The 18,136-nt window shown below is 40.5% G+C and overlaps 1 protein-coding gene and 2 long non-coding RNA genes across 3 annotated transcripts; 2 read left to right on the forward strand and 1 right to left on the reverse strand.

The window, feature by feature from the left end:
• Positions 1-323: 323 nt before the first annotated feature.
• Positions 324-856, reverse strand: SF3B5 (splicing factor 3b subunit 5). Its single transcript, XM_017813766.1, has one exon. The coding sequence runs from the start codon at positions 775-777 to the stop codon at positions 517-519; it is 261 nt and encodes an 86-aa protein (XP_017669255.1). The 5' UTR covers positions 778-856; the 3' UTR covers positions 324-516.
• A 51-nt stretch (positions 857-907) lies between these two features.
• LOC108496757 lies at positions 908-10,477 on the forward strand. Its single transcript, XR_001874576.1, has 3 exons — positions 908-1,680; positions 3,541-8,411; positions 10,350-10,477. It is a non-coding gene; the product is annotated as an uncharacterized LOC108496757 (long non-coding RNA).
• An 84-nt stretch (positions 10,478-10,561) lies between these two features.
• LOC108496716 lies at positions 10,562-18,112 on the forward strand. Its single transcript, XR_001874552.1, has 4 exons — positions 10,562-10,601; positions 11,415-11,476; positions 15,387-15,500; positions 18,017-18,112. It is a non-coding gene; the product is annotated as an uncharacterized LOC108496716 (long non-coding RNA).
• Positions 18,113-18,136: the final 24 nt, after the last annotated feature.

Below are 18,136 nucleotides of genomic sequence, written 5' to 3' on the forward strand. Positions count from 1 at the left end.
GTACAAGAAAGAGGAAGACGAGCCAAGAAAATAGGGTTTAGAGAAAAGCTATTTTGGAGTTTTAAGGCACTAGAACAACTGCCTTATGCTATACCACAAGCCACCCCACACAATAATGCTAACAACAAATCAAACCCTCTAAGTACCAACAAGCTTCTTCTCTCACTCCTCAAAACAATAGAGTTCCGTAAGCAAGCATCAATCGACCTGGCCGGGAAAATGCTATCTATGAAGTATCCGAGTCTTGCACCTCGGATGGCTGTACTGAAACGCTTAACACCGAGCAACAGCATTCCTTTTGGAACAAAAAAGCTCTTACTAGCAGATTACCAAACAGAACACTAGAAATGCCCAGCAGGCTTTATTGTTGTCCATTTGAAAAAATCCGAAGGACTGTACAGTCAGAGGAGCCGGCGCTGTCCAGAAGCAAGCATTTTACAAGACTTCTCCCCCGTCAGTGCTTCGCGGGAACCACAGGCGAGGGCGGCGGCGGGACAGGAGGATGGAGGAGGAGGCCTAGGACTCGTCGGGCTTGTCGGCGGGCGGCCCGCAGGGCTGCAGCATCTTCTCCATCAGGTTGAAGCGGACGCGCGCCTTGCTCTCGTTCTCGGCGATGGCGAAGTAGTTGAGCAGGTCGAAGTGGCCCATGTAGGAGCAGTACGAGTCCCGGTGCTGGTTCACCAGCCACTCCCACTTGGTGGTGTCGGCGTGCCCCGTGCCGATGTACTTGGACTGCAGGTGCTCGAGCTGGCTGTGGATAGTGTAGCGGTCCGTCATGGTGCGGCGGAGCGAGGGACGGCGAGCGGGACGGCGAGCGGGATGGCGAGCGGAGGTGACGCACCCCGGCAGAGGGATCTGTTCCGGCGGGCGCAGCAACGCTCCCTCGGCTTTTCCTGCCGCAGGGCCCGATGGGAGCGCGCCGGAAAAGGCCTCCCGGGAGCTGTAGTTCCTCTCCGCCCCGCCCTGGGGGCTGGAGGGCTGCGGGGTGGGCCCTGGCGTGGTTAAATATTGACGTTATAATAAAATAATTTACTGCCGCTTCAGTCGGCTAATCCAGTAATTACAACCCCAGGCCGGCATCTGCAACACATCGTTATTGTAAGGCACGTACTTGAGGATTAAGGACTAGCTCCGGATCTCGTATTCTTGACGCGGGTGAAAGGCTGCACCTCGAGTTAAGCCAGGTGCTTAGCTAAGCGTCAGCCTAAAGCCTTGAGCCTCCAGTTAATTTGTAAAGCAGAGATACGGCTTTGATATTGCTCAATTCACCTGAGAATCAAGGGGCGTGCACTATCGAATCTGGCCACAAAACACCCAGATAATGGATCATGGGGAACTACATCAGAAAATCTGTGTTTGCCTAGAGATGTCAGAAAACAGAAAAGCAAAGCCCCGAGGCTCACGCTTCAGGGCACAGCTTATCACAGCTCCTGACGCTGTCTCTGTATAAACTGCATCTCTTTCTAAACAAGGGACGTGGGAAGTCTGGCTCTGGAGAAGGAAAAGGATACCAGAAAAACTGCCAGCACGAGCAACCCAACACTCCTTTTCATTAGCCCTTTGCTTGGTTAGAGGGCAACACAGCACTTTCTGTGGTAGAGAAGTGGCACAAGAAGTCGACATAGAGAAAATCTGAAGAGGTGCACAGCATTTGCGGGTCCTTCCAAGACAAGAAACTTGGTAAGGTTACTTCTGCTACGTGCAGCTGAGGCAAAGTACTGTATGTCCCATCCCTGTTCCTTTGGAAGGTGGAGAGCTCTGAGTCACTCTTCCCTAGGCAGGCTGTGAAGCTGAGCCAAAATTGAATATTAACATTGGAAAGGATTTTTTGACAGTGCAGGTGGTATTTTATGTGAATGTTAAACTCCCAAGCAGATATAAACCCCACAGGAATGATAAATTGCATTGCCTATCTTCTTTGGTGAAAGTTGCACTTGAAATAAATTTTATCACTCACCAAATAAGTAGTCTCTCTTTTCCAGCTCTATTCAAGAGCTTACATAATGTTAAATTTAAAATGCATGTAATGATTTGTGCTTTCATATGATAGTAGTGTTTTTAATTACTTGTTTTAAACTAGGAAAGACACATTGCAAGAAATTTTCCAATAGAACACTGAGCTATTTCTTCCTGTCCTTGTAAATGCCCTGTAGTCAAAAGAAACCATAGAAATGTTCTGTGAAAACCCAGATGATTCTAAGCCCCTTGTTTAAAAGCAAGCTTCCTATAAAATGAAGGCCACAGAAAGCAATGCAAAAACAATCTTCTGAAGTGTCCTTACCCTTTAATGCAAGAACTAAATGAGGACTGCAATTTTTTATTATTATTACTTTTACAAGGATCTATTGAGTCATTGCTGTCAAGGCTTATTTAGCAGAAAGCAGATTACACAGCTGGATACAGGAATTGCATTCTGTGGTTGCTTTCAGAGAGACCAGCAGAGGAAAAACAAACAAACAAAACTCTTTAGGAGTTTCTATTTATGCTGGTATACAGAAAGACAAAGAAAGACATATTCTCAACATGGGAAAGCTTTCATTTTTTTTAAATGCCATCTTTATAAAGAGTGGGATGGCGTGAAGAATGCTAACTTTTAATAGTGCCAACACAGTGACACATAGGGCTGCTCTTAGAGCTGTTTTGAAGTTATCCTCTTGGAAACTCTAATCCAGGAGATGTGTTGATTAAAATAATCAGTCTTTGGAACAGAAAAGATTCCCAGAAGCTTATCCATCCCTTGCAGCTGTTGCAGAAGTTTCTAATAGTAATAGGTTCATTAAACCAAACAAATATTAGAATTCTAGTTAAAATAAACAAACAAACAAAGCCCCAAAGCCAACAACAACAAACAAACCAAAAAACTGCGACCAAATCTGAAAGGGAAGTGTAAACTTGAAGTTTTCTGCAAGTTTTTTAGTGGGCCAGATTAAAACACTGCATTCAGGCATCCAGTGCTCTGGGAAAATATACACCAAAATTTCATTTTGTATTGGCTTTGATCAAAAACCCTCTGAGAGTACCAGACAAGTTTATCAACACAAGGAAGAAAGAAACAGGTAGCAAAATTACCAGCCAACAGGCAAGTAACAACTATTTACAAGTCACTACCTAACTTCAACTTTCATTCAGAAAATACAAGTTTCATCTGCTAGCTTTGAAGAATAAAATCCAATTATATTCCCTTTCTCTTCATTTTTTCTTCTACAGAAAAATAAAATCTGTCGTTGGGCCTTGTTTTTCATGTTAGGTCCATGGAAAATGGATGCCTGCACTTGGGGCACTTTCACCTCAGGTTTAGGAATACTAAATGGGTGGGGAAAAGGAGAAAGAAAGTGTATAAGTATGCAGGTGTGCACATATGTAGATCTATAGAGAGAATTATTGCTCTGTGGTAATATGCTTGTGCGATTAGGATTCCTGAATAATTTAACATTTTGGGATATTTCAAGGTTTTTGTACTGAATACCTTTAAATGTAATTATCAGAATATACAACAACCGATGCTTACTTATGGAAATCACATAATTGTGTTGATTTTAGTGCTGAAATTATCTATTTGGAGAGAAACGCCGAATCTCTTCAAGCCAAGTTTCAAATGGTGGAAGACACTGGATGTAATGAACTGCGGAGGCCACTGGATGTCAGCGTTGGACCTGCATAAATGCTTCCATGAAACTGGAGTAACTGATTGCTCCTCCAAAATGTAGAGAAAGAGGGTAGAGGGGGCCGCGAGACCAAAAAAGACAATGACAGTGGCTGCAGATATAACCGAATTTTTTAATTCTCTACTCACTCTTAGGGTAGAAGCGCGAAGACATAAATACCCCACAAACAAGGGAACGTGACAATCGTAATTGGCTGCTTCTGAGACAGAGGAAACACAGTCTTTGCAAGATTGTAAAGTTTTAAACTTATGTCCACTACTAGAAATTGTCTTTCATTATTGCTTTGATTTTACAGTGCGTAAATACTCAAACATCTGAAAGCTTCTTTTAGGGTTACACAGCTGATTCTTTGCCAAAGCTATCAGACTGGAAGAACATGGAATAAAAAATAGGGAAAGAAACAATACAGTGTATCATGCCACTGAAGGCATACACTTCATGCTGCTCTGTATCAATGTAGTTAATCATATTATCTTAAATCAGACTGCAACTGGAGAAATTCATTGCTGAAAAATTGTCTTGTCCTAAGGTTCAGGACAAGCATCATTTAGGATTGATGACATGCTCAGGCTTTGATACGTTAGGGTGTATTGAACCTTGTGACAGGTTTTATTGAGTAATTTTCATCTTGTGGGAAATAACATGTTGGATTGAAAATCAACTCTTTTTAATGTCAGTTTCAACATTTTTAGGATATTTGTGTTTTGGTTTTGTTGCACCATATGCCACCAGGGTTATGCACTGAACTTTATTAAAAATCCCTAAACAATTTCTAAAATAATGTATTCTGTAATACACTATTGTTGCATGGTGGCAGAAGGAAAATGTAATGGTCCTGATCAGGTTAATTGACCTTGTATTAGACCCTTCTCTACCAAACTGAATAGACCTGTGACCTGTGCTAACAGTGCTTTGCCTTGGGGATCACAAAGATTCTGCCTCGTAGCTTCACACTCCATTGGTTGCTTGCAAATATTACTGTGATGTGCTACTCCTTCTGTATAGGTCTGAAAAACAGCTGGGTGCCTTAGGCGTGTAGCACAATTTAATTAGCTGAATTTAGATGCCATTGAGAATTTCCTAGCAAAATGTAGGAGCATCCTAAAAGTAGAGACACAGTAGGGGTCACTAGCTCAGCACTTACAGATGAGACTCTGAAATAATGTGGTGATCTGAGAGGAATGTGATGTGGAGGGAGAAGATGGAGCACCTCTACCAAGAGCGCAGTGGAGGTCTGGGAAAGGCTGCTTTCACTTGCTGTTTAGAGGGAAGTTCTTTATTCCAAAGACATCACTTTGAAAATAAAAACCCCTCTACTAATGTGATTAGTTACCTCTTGAGGCTAAACATAGAGGCAATAATAGTCTTCCAGGTGAATTAAAATTGCTTTTGTCCATATACATTTTTGTAATGGAAAAGGTTTATTCTTGTAATGCATTTTGAAATAAAATGAAGTAATAGTAGTAAACACAACAAAACTGGGGAGGACTACAGGACTATCCAAGATGCAGCTGTATTCTGCCCATTTTCTTTGGGTGTCTTTCCTTCATTCGCCTCAGATAAATTCCCACAGCTAATACAGCTATTAATTGTGTTCATTAAGGTATACAAAAGTAGCAATTATGAAAGATACCTCTTTAAATAGGCCCTAGAGAAGATATCAGAAATGTACACAAACTTAAATTAGAAGAAGTAGATTTGGCCATTGAGTAGCTCTGTGTATCATATTACTGCGTTCTTTCCATGTGCCAGGAAGAGAAAGGACAGAGGAAGCGACTTTCCTTTTTTTAACTCTGACTCTGGAAGCTGCTTAAGGCAGCTGTTTCTTTTTTTTATCTGCCACGTAAGTATTGTGTTTTAAAAGTACTGATTTCTACAGAATAGTACTTAAAAATGTTCTGTAACCAGGCTTTTCTCCCTCCAGCTTCCCCACTACACACACATGCACAAGTATTCATCATTTCACCTCCTTCTCTCCAGTAAGCATACAGGACATTGGTGTCATCACCCCCATCTAGACAAAAAAATCTATCATCTGTATTCTGCACAAGGTCAACCCATCTGTTAGCGCACAGCAAGTCAGTTCATAGAAGTAAAAAATAATAGCAGAAGCACGGAGCCACTGATATCAGTGAATCATCAACTCACCTATTTGGTGTGTGTTGTACTAACTCATGTTATGAAATTTCAGACTGTGGATTGCTCGTGGAGCAAACAGCAAAGGAGAGAGGGGGTAGCAGTGGATATTTAGGATATTAGTATAATTACAAATGGAAGAATATAATCATTCCTTCCATGCATCTCTAGGAAAGGCATACCAGTTAACCATAGAATTACGAAATCATAGAATCACAGAATGGTTTGGGTTGGAAGGGACCTTAAAGATCATCTCATTCCAACACTGCTTCTGTGGGCAGGAACACTTTCCACTGGACCAGTTACAAACCCCCTGCTGTGGGGTGGACATGTTCCCCTAGACCAGGTTGCTTAGAGCCCCATCCAACATGGCCTGGAACACTTCCAGGGGTGGGGCATCCACAGCTTCTCTGGGAAACCTGTTCCAGTGCCTCACCACTGCTATACTAAAGACTTTTTAAGATTGAAAGTAAGTCAATCCTCCTTCAGCTTAAGGCCATTCACCCTTGTCCTATCACTACATGCCCTGCTACAAAGTTCCTCTCCAGCCATTTTATAAGCCCCCTTTCAGTACTGGAAGGCTGCTATAAGGCTTCTATATTTACCACTTGTTTCTCTACCTGGGTTGGGAACTTCCTCATTTGAAATAAGAAATGTACATGAGCCTCTTGCATTTACTGTAAAAGTAAAGCTCTCACTAATAAGGTGATGCAATTACTTTCAGCTTTATCTAAGTATTGCTGTTTATTACTTTTAAGGCAGATAGAATGTAATTTTTCACAGCACCAAGCGCCATAGAAAAATTATTGTATTCAAATCACAGCTCGTGGTAACTCGAGATAAATGACTTCTTGATGACTGTTTTCATTGCTGGTGATGTCTTATTAAGCTGAAAATTGCTTAATTGACCAGATCCTCAAAATAATAAAGTAAACCCAGAGTGTTGAGACTTGGCAAGGAATAAGCCACTGGAAGCAAGGTATTTGTAGTCAGGAATGGGCAATATTAGTAATGTATGGTGATAACCATCCCATCTATGCATTTTGGAATGTGATTTGATATCTTGAAAGAGAATTGTTGGTTTTGGAAAGCAAACTTATGCAAGGAGTACATCAGAAAGATGTTATCTCTTTAAGATTTTTGTATTTCTCCCCACCTCCTCAGAATTATGCAGACCGAGAAACTTTGAAACCAACCAAAAGCCAAAAAACTACTGGACAAAAAAGTCGACTGACTCTGGAAATTTTTAAGTGAGCTTTTAAGTAGGTGATTTTTTTGCTGTTGTTTGTAAGTAAGAGGGTACTTAGTTTTAGAAAATTAAAGCTGAAATATTCACATATTCAGTTGATTGCAGGGAAAGAGGCTTTAAGAAATGCACCAGTCATTGTGAAAACTGTTGGCACTGGGGCCGTAATGTAGAGCCCCAACAGGATGTGCGTAGATCGTGTAGATGACGGATGATGCATCTCTCAGAATAGTTGCGAAGAACAGATGATTTGGTATTCACGTGCAACTGTGTGTTGAAACACATTTTTTACATTTTGGAAAAGCCTTCAGTATGGAGCGAAAACATTTGCAAACCATAACTCTCCATTCCCTTTTCCCTATCTTTTTCAGCCTCACGTAACCTAACGAGTTCCTCTTGGCTAAGGTGTTCTCCTACAGTTTTTGTACTGCAGTTCACCCAATGGGGCCTCATTCACAGCCTCATGGTGGGATGGTTATAATACCAACTATCATGGCTATTTGTGATGTTCACCTCTGGACATGGGCATAAAGACACCTGGTTTTGAACAGGACTAGTGGGATATATTTCTTACAGTCAGAGAGAGAGAAGTGCAGTCTATCAGGTGACTTCTTCACTTTCAGTTCTAAATGCAGTCTTGAAGTTCTGTCAGTAGACTTAAGAACTTGGACTTAGGTTAGGTGTTTTTAGTGCTATGACTATTGACAGCAGCTCTTCATACTTGGCACCTCAAAAGGACCAAGCCTGAAGGGTAAGGAAAGCTTATTGTTGGTGCCAGCAAAAAGTCAGCATTCAAGGAACAGGCCTGGGCAAAGATTACCATGCCAATGTGTGCATGAGTCTGTAACTGCCTGTAACTGTCACGATATCTCCACCCTTGTCACACTCAAACACGTAGGAAATTATTTGCAAGACTAGAAAGAAAAGTCAAAGACAATTAAAGTAATTAATTCTCAACTACATTGCAATTACAGCAAGTTGCCAGATGATTTTTATTAGTAAGGGATGAACACACAACAGTAACAACAGAAAACAGTATCAGAAAAAAAACTAATCTCTTTTAGTTAAAGGGCCATGAACATTAGTCAGTGTAATCCCATGACAGTTTTTGTCTCCTTCATTTAATTAATTCCTTGTGTGAGGGTGAGCTGAAGATTATTCTCCTATAAAATGTATTTACTCTCTCTCACATAGGTAACTGCAGTCAGAATAAAGGCTCTACAATCTTTTCCGTACCGTGGCTGCCTACTGAATTTATCACTGTGAAAAGGTGACTGACTCAGCTGCTGAACTGATTTGTCTTGTCAGTGGAGAACAGACTTGTATAGCTGCTGAGTCACAAACTGACTTGCATAATTGGAAGGGTAAGACAAGCTTGTTGAGTGACTCAGTTTTCAATTTGATACTCATCTCATTCCCAAATGCACATGCACCTGTATTTTGAGACAGCAGGGATAGTTAATTACAGTTTGAATCATTTCAGTGGTACCCATGGAATGTCTCCTTCTGAAACATTCTGCTGTTCAGTTCTCTCTCCTGTAACCCCTGGGGATCTGGCCAAGTGTTTCTTCCTTCACACAGGGGAAAAAAAATCTGTGTTTTCTATCACTACTAAAACCAGTCACCCTTACTCTCCTAACAGATCCCGCCACGGAGCTTAAATCAAAAGCACAGTATCAATACTTTTCACCCTTTTTAAGGGACTAATATTGCCCTATTTAAAGGACTTATCTATAAGCTATTTTCAATGGTAAGTTAGGCTTAGGAAAGAAGGTGGATCTTTTATATATGTGTAGACTTCCGGAAGGATGGCATAGAAATCATAAGCCAAAATCTTGCTTCAGGTGTAGGCATATTATTTTGGCTGCTGTTTGTGGAAGAAAAAGTTGGCCTTTTAGCTCACAAGACTTGATGCTCAAGAGGAATTAGAGAACACTTTGCATTGAGAGTTGTTTGTCTGATGCTCTATCAGCCAAAGAAACAGAGGCATGTAACTGTGCTTTAAGAAGACGCTAGCCATAACTCTGGAGAAAAAAACTAGCTTGAAGACAGTCATCTACTTTATGGATGTCATTGTTTCCTTTATAAAACATATTAGGAAGTGCAATAGTCATTCTTCTGAGCACTGTATAGTATCCTACAAGCATTAGCTCTTTACAGCTGTACTAAGAAAGGAAAATACTGTCCTAGCCAAACAGAGCAGGATGTTGACACAAGTAGCAATGAGATCCCTTGCCAGAAGCTCCACGCTCACCTTGTGGCAGAGCAGGCTCCTTGCTGGTGCTTCACTGTGCCCATCACCCAGCTCTGCCTCCAGCTCTCCATGAAGGTTTTTCACTGACTCAGCCCAGCACATCACCTCTAGGTGAGACTTGTTTATGACTGTAATGGTTTGATTTGGGTAAATTAGCCCTTTGGAAAATTTTAGTGTAGGTTAAGTTTCTGTTTCCTCCTACGTCCTTGAGCAGAGTCTGAACTGAGCCTACATTCACACTGACACATTTCTTGCCCTTCTCACACTGCATGCCTAGGAGCTCCTCTGAGAGCTGCATTTTGATTTGTACGCAGAGACAGTCATATCTTTAACTCCAACGAGTTCTACTACTTCTGCAACAAATCTGAAAATTTCTACTTCCTTACCCAAACCAAAATGAAATTCTGTTTGCCCAGCATGAGCTGGGGGGAGGGGAAGGTGACTCCAAATTCACTTACTTGTACAAATATGCTCCATACAAACAACATGTTCATTGGCCTTGATTATATCTTTTCAGCTGTTTGAATGCTTGAATGCAACCTTCATCTCAGAAATCCCACAGCTATTGGTTATTAGGGAGCTGTCTGAAGACAAAGGTCACCTTCAACCTCTTTTTTACAGTTTTCTTCTGAATGTTATTAATGGCTTGTGAAAGAACACCCTTTGGGCTAAGACAGACCTTTGGTAGAAGTTTTTTTTCAAAGAATGATACTCTAATGAAGGTACACTTCATTAGAGTATTTCTTACAGCTGTGTGGTACTACTGAGTTTGAATTACTCTGCCTGCATCTGGGTGTGAACCCCTACTTCCCCAAGGTTTTGGCCATCAGAGTTGGGATTTTTGGATCAGCTCATTAGGAAGATGGGACAATAACAAGTCTGGTTGGGATTTGCAGTTGTGTATATATCTGAGTTCTAGGGGCTAGTTTGGGCTTGTTTGTAGGATCTGGGAAGCATTTCATTAAAAAATAAATGTTTTAACTGCCAAAGGCAGCTGCCAGAGCATTTGTATAATTAATTTCATTTGCTTTCTGGTTCTTGTCTTAAGGGCATTGGCTAAAGGATACACGTGGTCTATTCACTCACCTGGACAATGATCCTTATCACTGAATCTCAGAATGGTTTAGGTTGGAAAGGACCTTAAAGATCATCCAGTTCCCACCCCCCTGCCATGGACAGGGACGCCTTCTACTACACCAGGTTGCTCACAGCCACATCTAACTGGGCCTTGAACACTTCCAGGGATGGGGCATCCACAACTTCTCTGGGCAACCTGTTCCAGTGCCTCACAACCCTCACGGTAAAGAATTTCTTCCTAATATCTAATCTAAGCCTACACTCTTTCAGCTTAAAGCCATTCCCCCTTGTCCTATCGCTACATGTCCTTATAAAAAGTTTAATTCTCCTCTACACTAGTAGCAAAATATCCCACTGCCTATCCTCCATGTAATGCTTCCTGTAGTTTTTAATATTGGGCCTGTCTCATTTGATGCCACATTCAAACTTGCATTAACTTTATTGAAAGCTGAATTTGGTAATTAATTTTAAGTGTTATAGACTTGTAAAATAGTGCACAGTTACTGTCATCTATATAGCATTCATGCCTAAGAAATTATTTAAGGGAGAAATTATTTAAGTAGAAAGATGGCTGTAGAGAGTCATAAGCCTTAGAGAAACAAAATATCTGTAAGAAAAAAAAGCAGAGACATGAAAAGACATGTAGTTTTTTCATGAAAAGAGAGAACTAGCACTCAGGGGATTTGGATGCAACTTCTAGTTAGATCAAGACTTGCTGTACACCTCTAGGCATTTTGACACTTTCTGTGATTTCTTTCCCATCTATAATACATGGGTAGCAATACACATAGCAGTATTTTAAAGTAATTGCTTGCAAATTGGTTTAGAGAGCCTGAAGTGGAACATGGTTTATAAATGTAATGCAATATTGTTATGGTTGTCACATAAAAACCTAGCTTAGTCCATCAATTTAATTGTCACCAAAGTTACATGGGTCTGAAAGTATGGCAGGGTTTCTGATATTATTTGGAAAATCATCTTGCAAGTGAAATTTTGTCCTTCAACGACTGGCAAGTCTATTTCTTTTCATCCTCAGGGAACAGGATTCTGAAGATTTCCATATAGTACGAGTTTGAAGACTGATGGGCGTATTACTGGGTGCGTAAGAGAATTTGGAGAGTGCTTGTTTTCATGTAATCAATCTGTCTTATCACTTGTAATATACTGCAAACACTTGTTAAACTGTTAAACTGCCCGCTATAATTCTTTGACCAAGTCACAAAGAGTCCGGATACACCTTAGCACCTACTAATCCCATATCAGCTTGGCAAACTTCCCTGTCAGGCCACCAGCTGGTGCCAGGCAAGCGTGTTTTCTGTCTTGTGCTGACAGACAAAGTGTGGGTAGATTGCTCTACTCAGACACCTGAACGAAGACAGATTTGTTTTCAAAGACAGCTACAAATGGTTGAACTGCAGATATGTATCATTAGAAATAACAAATCTCTGGAAAATAAACTCAGTAGATCAGTAGCCAAGATTAAAATGAAATGTAGGTGTGTTGCTGTGAGAATGTTGACTATGAAGAGCTGGCTTTGCTGTAGCAGATAATGAGCCTACCTTAGACACTGTTCATGCAGTAACAGGCACTGGATGGTGAGTCTGGCTACTCTTGCACTGTGGTATGTAGGATGCGGGACTTAAGGGCTTTCTATTTAGAGGCATCTTTCAGCACCATCTTTGAGGCCTCTACAGCTGTTGATTTGGACCACATTAGAATCATAGATTAGAAATACCTCAGGGAGTTATTTTCTCCAATATCCTCTCAAAGCAGAGTCAACATTGATTACTGACCAGGTATCTCTGGACTTTGTCCAGCTGGGTCTTCTTCAGGCAATCTCCTGTTCCAGTGCTTCATTGCTCTCATAATGGGGATTTTTCCTTGATGTCCTATTGGAACCTGTCCTATCCCAATTTATGAGCATTGTTTCATATTCTCCAGCCATACACTTGGGCTGTATCAGTAATTTCCTCTTCAGTACATAAAGGCTGCTGTTAGGTCCCCTAAATCTTGTCTTCTGTGGCCTAAACAAGGCTGGTTCCTTCAGCCTCTTCTTACACTCCAACCCTCTGACCATCTTGGTGACTCCTGCTGGATTCACTCAAGTTCATCTACATCCTCATCACACTGGGAATCCCAAAACTGTTACTTTCTTACAAAAAGAAAGGAAAGGGAGCAAGAACTCTTCTTATGCCTCTAACGTACCTCTAGGCCATGTACCTCTACAACAATATGGGGGGTTACTTATCTGCTTGCTCTTTATCAAGAGTAAGCAAAGTATAAGGCAGCAGAGAGAACATTACTAATGTTTCCAAACGTCATATGCATACATTCTCACTGACCAGAGTAGCCCCAGAGATAGACTGTGACTTTGAATTGTCTCTAACTCATAGAGGGCTAAATCCTATGTGGAGAGAGAGAGAGAGAGGAATAGAGCCATATAGGTAACAGAATAAACTTAAGAAAACTGTATATTCCAAGATGGCTGGAGATAGAAATACAGATCTGTCATCTATCTCAGTGTGTCTTTTGCCTACCCCCCTGCTTCTCCTTTCCATGTTTGCTGTAGAGTTTAAAGGATTGCACAGCATCAATTGAGTGGATGACCTGACCCCTTTGAGGAATGAAGGGGGAGAAAAAAAAATCTCTGTAAAGAAGGATTATCTTAGATGTAATTAATTTAACTGTCACTAAAGCTGCAGATATGGCAAGATTTCAAACATCACTTTGAAAATTTTCTTGCCATGTCATATAATAGATATATTTTTCATCACAAATTGATGTGTCTATCTCCTGTCATCTTCAGGTAGTGATCATGTGAAATTTGATATGCAGGTATTCAGTGTTATTTAGAGTTAAATGTAGACTCATTTTCTAGATGTATTCTGTGTACTGATTATTGGTGAACTTTTAACCAATTTGCTGTTGGATACTTCAGTGTATTAATTTTGCTTATCTATTATTGAATTATTTTGTAAAGTTGTACTTCCTTTTAAATTCACACCAAACTGGTACTCACAAAAATTGTATATGCTATGGAGTTGACATGAAATGTGAACAGTATTTTAAATAATTATTTATGTAGGATCTTCTCTTGCATCATGAAATGTTAGTTGGGTTTTCTTTAATTTATCATGTTGCAAAATTTATTCTGTAGGATGGAAACAGTGTTTAACAATCTTCCTATCAATGCATGTGTAACACTGCCAGTGTTGGTTACCAGGTTTGCAGTAAAACTAGTGGTTCAAAGCCATGTAGCATAAGGTTGTGTAGCATTGTTTTCTGTGCTTGTTCCCTGTCTATGTACTATTTCTTGGGGGAAACTGCCTACTGGTCTTGGCCAAGAAGCAAGGCTTACGTTGTTAGGCATGGTAGGAATGCATATAGATGACAGATCTTTCCTGAAACAATTTGCTTTCAGTAAAAAAAGTGTGAATTAACTTCTCAGGATTAAAGGTACAGCTACCAGATTTACCTTACAATATTTTTAGTATGATATTAACAATAGATCTGTAATCTCTTGAAAATCTCACTATATCATTGTAACTGTTTATTAGCTTAATAAGAAACACACACTTGGCTTGAATTTTGAAGAACTGATTTACCCCATCTGAAGCTGTAGTCTTATGTTTTAGTGTATTTTAATATTTTGTATTTCTATAAATATTTAAATACACTTTGACACACGTTAATAAGATTGAGGCTAAAAGAAAGTTCAGGAAATCATCTAATCCATTCCCCCACCTCAATTTAAAATCAGCTATACCTGAATTATTCTAGTAGATATTTATCCAGCTTAAAACAGAGGCACAGCCAGGATAGGTTGCATCACTGAAGCTGAGAGTACAAGGAAGAAATAAGAACTGAGTATGTATGCACAGTGCAGTCCTCCTTATCTGCCATAGTAACACATAACCTACACAGAGATGCAACTTGTAAGATGAATATATATAGATAGATAGATAGTATTATATATAAAAAACACATTTTCAGACCAAATAATTCTCTAGATTGACAAATTGGAATAGAGGCTATGTGCTCTGGTTTTGGTTCACCTGCTGGGACTTCCCCATCAGTTTGCTCACTCAGTTATGAACTGAGCAAATGTAAAGGCCAGCATCTGATGCTTTCAGAGATCCAGAAGTTAAGGGTTCTTTGTAACAGTGCCAGTACTCAGCTCCATCCTGATGGATGCACATTAAATTAATTGGAAGCTGATAGGTGCTTCTCATGAAAAGATGATTGTACCCCTTGCTGATGATTGTACCCATTGCTGTCTCTGAGCACAGTGAGCCAGGCAAAGCTGGAAGAACCTGGGACTCACACAGGACTCCAGCAGATCTGGGCAGGTTTGATCTCTCTGTGGCCAACCACCCAGGCAGCTGAATCCATCAAAAGCTAGTAGCTTTAAAAAATAGTGAAGGTATTCAGCTGCCCCTCTGCCTTACCCACTTTCATGTAGAGATGCTTCATGTACTGAAATATTCCCCAGTAAATGAGAGACCTGTGGGCTTCTGTGGCATTACTGTACAGCTGTTCAGTGCCCCCAGTACTTCCTGTCTTTGCATTTCTTAACTATGAAGCTTGAAGTGTGGCTGGAAACAGCTGCCTCTTAGAATCCTGCTATACTTGCCACAGCCAACAGGCAGGTTTCAAAAATAAAATATAAGCCTTCACTTTTCTCAGAAAGTTCTGCAAGGTGTTTGACAAATACCCCTCTACTTTGACATGTACTGTTAATTTTTATTTTGGGTGGGGGTTTTTTCCTACCTAAAACACTCCCCTGTACCATGCAAACATTAACAGTAAGTTTGTTTCATTCTATGGAAATCTATCATGCTGTTCCTGTGTCCAGTACAAGTTGCCTAGATACCATCCACCTTGCCATTCACAGAGGCAGCAATTGGTCATGACTGGGCTGTGAAATCCATTGCTTCCTGGCTGTGTATTCCCGAATGATTCTTCACTCACCGTCAGCTAAACAAAAAGCTTTTCTTTTTCTTCTTAGGTCTGTAACACATCAATACCATGCTACCCTTGGGAAGGTCTACCACAAGGCATTTGATCTAGCCACAAAACCACCTGAAAGGTTTCCACTTGTGCAGCATGCCTTTGGAGGAAGGTAATCCACATGGTACGGGAACACCCGGTGCAGTTTGGGCAGGCTCCCCATCACTTTATGGATGTTATATTGCTTGTTGAAAAGCACTGGCATCATGAATAAGGTGATCCATCAACATGGCTATGGAATATTTATGTTCATGCAATTCTAGGATGGAATTGTTGTATTTCATCAAAACTTGGTGGGTTTTAGAAAACAACACCTTTTCTCTGAATGACTAATTTGAAAAGGATCTCCAAAAAGCTATGGAAATGTTCTCGTTTTCCAATGCCTCTCTTTATGAAGGTCTATTTATTCTTTACCTCACTCTTCTAGCGCATCTAAGGCTTTTATTCTGTGAAAAAACCCCTTTTTATTACCCCCCCAGGTAATTCTCTCATCACACCTAATATACAGCTTGGTCATTTTCTGCTCAGAGAGTAGTGCTGAGGCAAAAATAAGGCATGTACTTTTTGACAATATGAACTTGCCACTAGAATCTGCTGTTACTTGTCCTATATCCAAATCTGAGCATCTGCTATGTATCTTCCTTGCCTGACTCCTGATTGTCATAAAGATGCCCTTGTCTCTGCTTTATCAGGTTGCAAAGTGCTCCCTACAGTGCAGAAGTTAACTAATCCTAATCTATGGGCATGGAAATGTGCAGAAGAGACACCTCATTCCTGTCTGATAGCAGGAGTTAGAATACTCACCTTTACCAAAGTATTGGAATAAAGCATTAGGTAATACTTCTCATTAGGACTGCTGATGTGACAGGATCCTTGTCATATTATACACATGGGCTGTGCTCTTGCATTCAAAGCTGTGACAGCAGGCAGAGAAATCCAGTGGCTTACCTGATAATCAACCAAGCTTTCAGCTCCCAGAAATCAGTATTGTTCCACTGGCTCCAGTTAAGTATGCTTGTTTACATCCATCAGGTAGATGTAATTTTGAACTTGTTAATTTGTTGGTTACTAGCTTAATAAAACATGCTGGCACCTGCCATTATCTCTAGAGTCAACAGAAGTCCCAGGGCTATTTCCTGTACATCCAATCTGGCATTTAATACAGCTATAACTAGATTTGCAGCTCTGTAAGAACTCATGTACGGATAATGAACCTTCAGAGAGCTATACATGGGTGCCAAGTTGTGGTTCACAAGGAATTCAGGGGCATTACACCCAGGGCTGGCTTCACATGCCTTTCAGGCATAATTGGAGAAGAATGTTAAATCCTTTCCTAAATAAGCAAGAGAGAGGGCCCTGGCACAGGGCATCCTCTGACTCCACAGCAATTAGATCTGTATAGCTTTCAGCACTCCATCCCTTTCTAACAGTCTTCTTCCTTCCTAATGAAAGAGAGAAAAGGAAAGCAAAAACACCTGTGGGGCTCGATACTTACAGCACTGTTATGCCCTGTAAATCCAAGTATCTCTGCAGGCTTCAACAGAGAATTAAGGTGGATTTTACCAGCTGTGGAGACATTTGGCTTTTGAATTCTTTTCATCAGTCTATTCCTCATGTAACCAAGAAGGATCTCTTTACATCAGCAACATTTAGTTATGAAGCTGTTCTGTAACATGAGTAGCTTTTGTGAGAGGCTAAAAGAAAATGTGAAAATGTGAAAAGTCAGAACTGGAGTGTTTGATGGACCTTACTCAAGCTGGAAGTACCACAGCTGGAATCTCAGTTTCTCTGGTTAATCAATATAGTGAAAGAATTTCCTATCATCAACCGTTGGTGTCTCCCTTCACTCACCTTGGCAATTGATAAATCATGTACTGTCAGAATGACTTACTGATTCATGAGGTTAAAAGGAAAGAAATTATTTGTCCAGGACCATGAATCATTACTTTCATTGAATCAATGTGAGCTAGATTACATCAGACCTGATTCTAGCTTAGAAGAGGCTCATTTGTACTGCACATACAGAAAAGCATACGTGAGTTTTATGTGTCTGAAAACTGGTCCTGGGATACAAAACTGAACTGGTTGCAATTTGCTCTATTTTCAGCTAAAAGTTTCACAAATGTCAATTATTATAGATTGACACTTCTATAACACCATACTTGAAATTAGTACAGATGTTATGGGTACAAACTGTTTTGAATAGATGGGTAAACTCCAGACAAACAGGGGCCTGTATGTCACCTGTACATAAGGCACCTGTTGAAACTGCTCTTTCTGAAAATTGATATTCCCCAGAACTCCCAGGTGCCCTGAGATGTTGGTAGGTGGTGGCAAAGAGAAATCTACATGTCTACATAATTGCTAATTTCTTGGTCTTTGGAAGGAACTCAGCCAGTCTGTTCCATTACTCTCCTGGTTGCCAGTGTCATTAGAAGCATCAGGCACCAGAGCAGAGAGATGATGGGTCTCCCACATGCAGACAGTCCTTCTGCTCTGTGTATTGGCCTTGAAATACTACACATCCTCAAGGTATTTTAACATACATGAGACTCCAATTTGTTTATATATTACTTTTCACTACACATTTATGAGCACTGAAAGTAATTATGCCTTTTCTCTTTCTAGAGAATGAGGAAACTGGAAGCAGAATGTGGCTCATTCAAAATAATCACTCAAGACCTAGGTCAGGATTGGAAGTCTTTAAGGAAAAAACCCAACGGCTCTTCAGGACAAAAAAAAAAAAAA

Source organism: Lepidothrix coronata, unplaced genomic scaffold, assembly GCF_001604755.1.
Source record: "Lepidothrix coronata isolate B3197 unplaced genomic scaffold, Lepidothrix_coronata-1.0 Scaffold42, whole genome shotgun sequence".
In the NCBI taxonomy this organism is placed as follows: Eukaryota; Metazoa; Chordata; class Aves; order Passeriformes; family Pipridae; genus Lepidothrix; species Lepidothrix coronata.

What these genes read in the sequence shown, in the direction of transcription:
- SF3B5 (XM_017813766.1), bottom strand. Translation starts at nt 777, where the DNA reads ATGACGGACCGCTACACTATCCACAGCCAGCTCGAGCACCTGCAGTCC.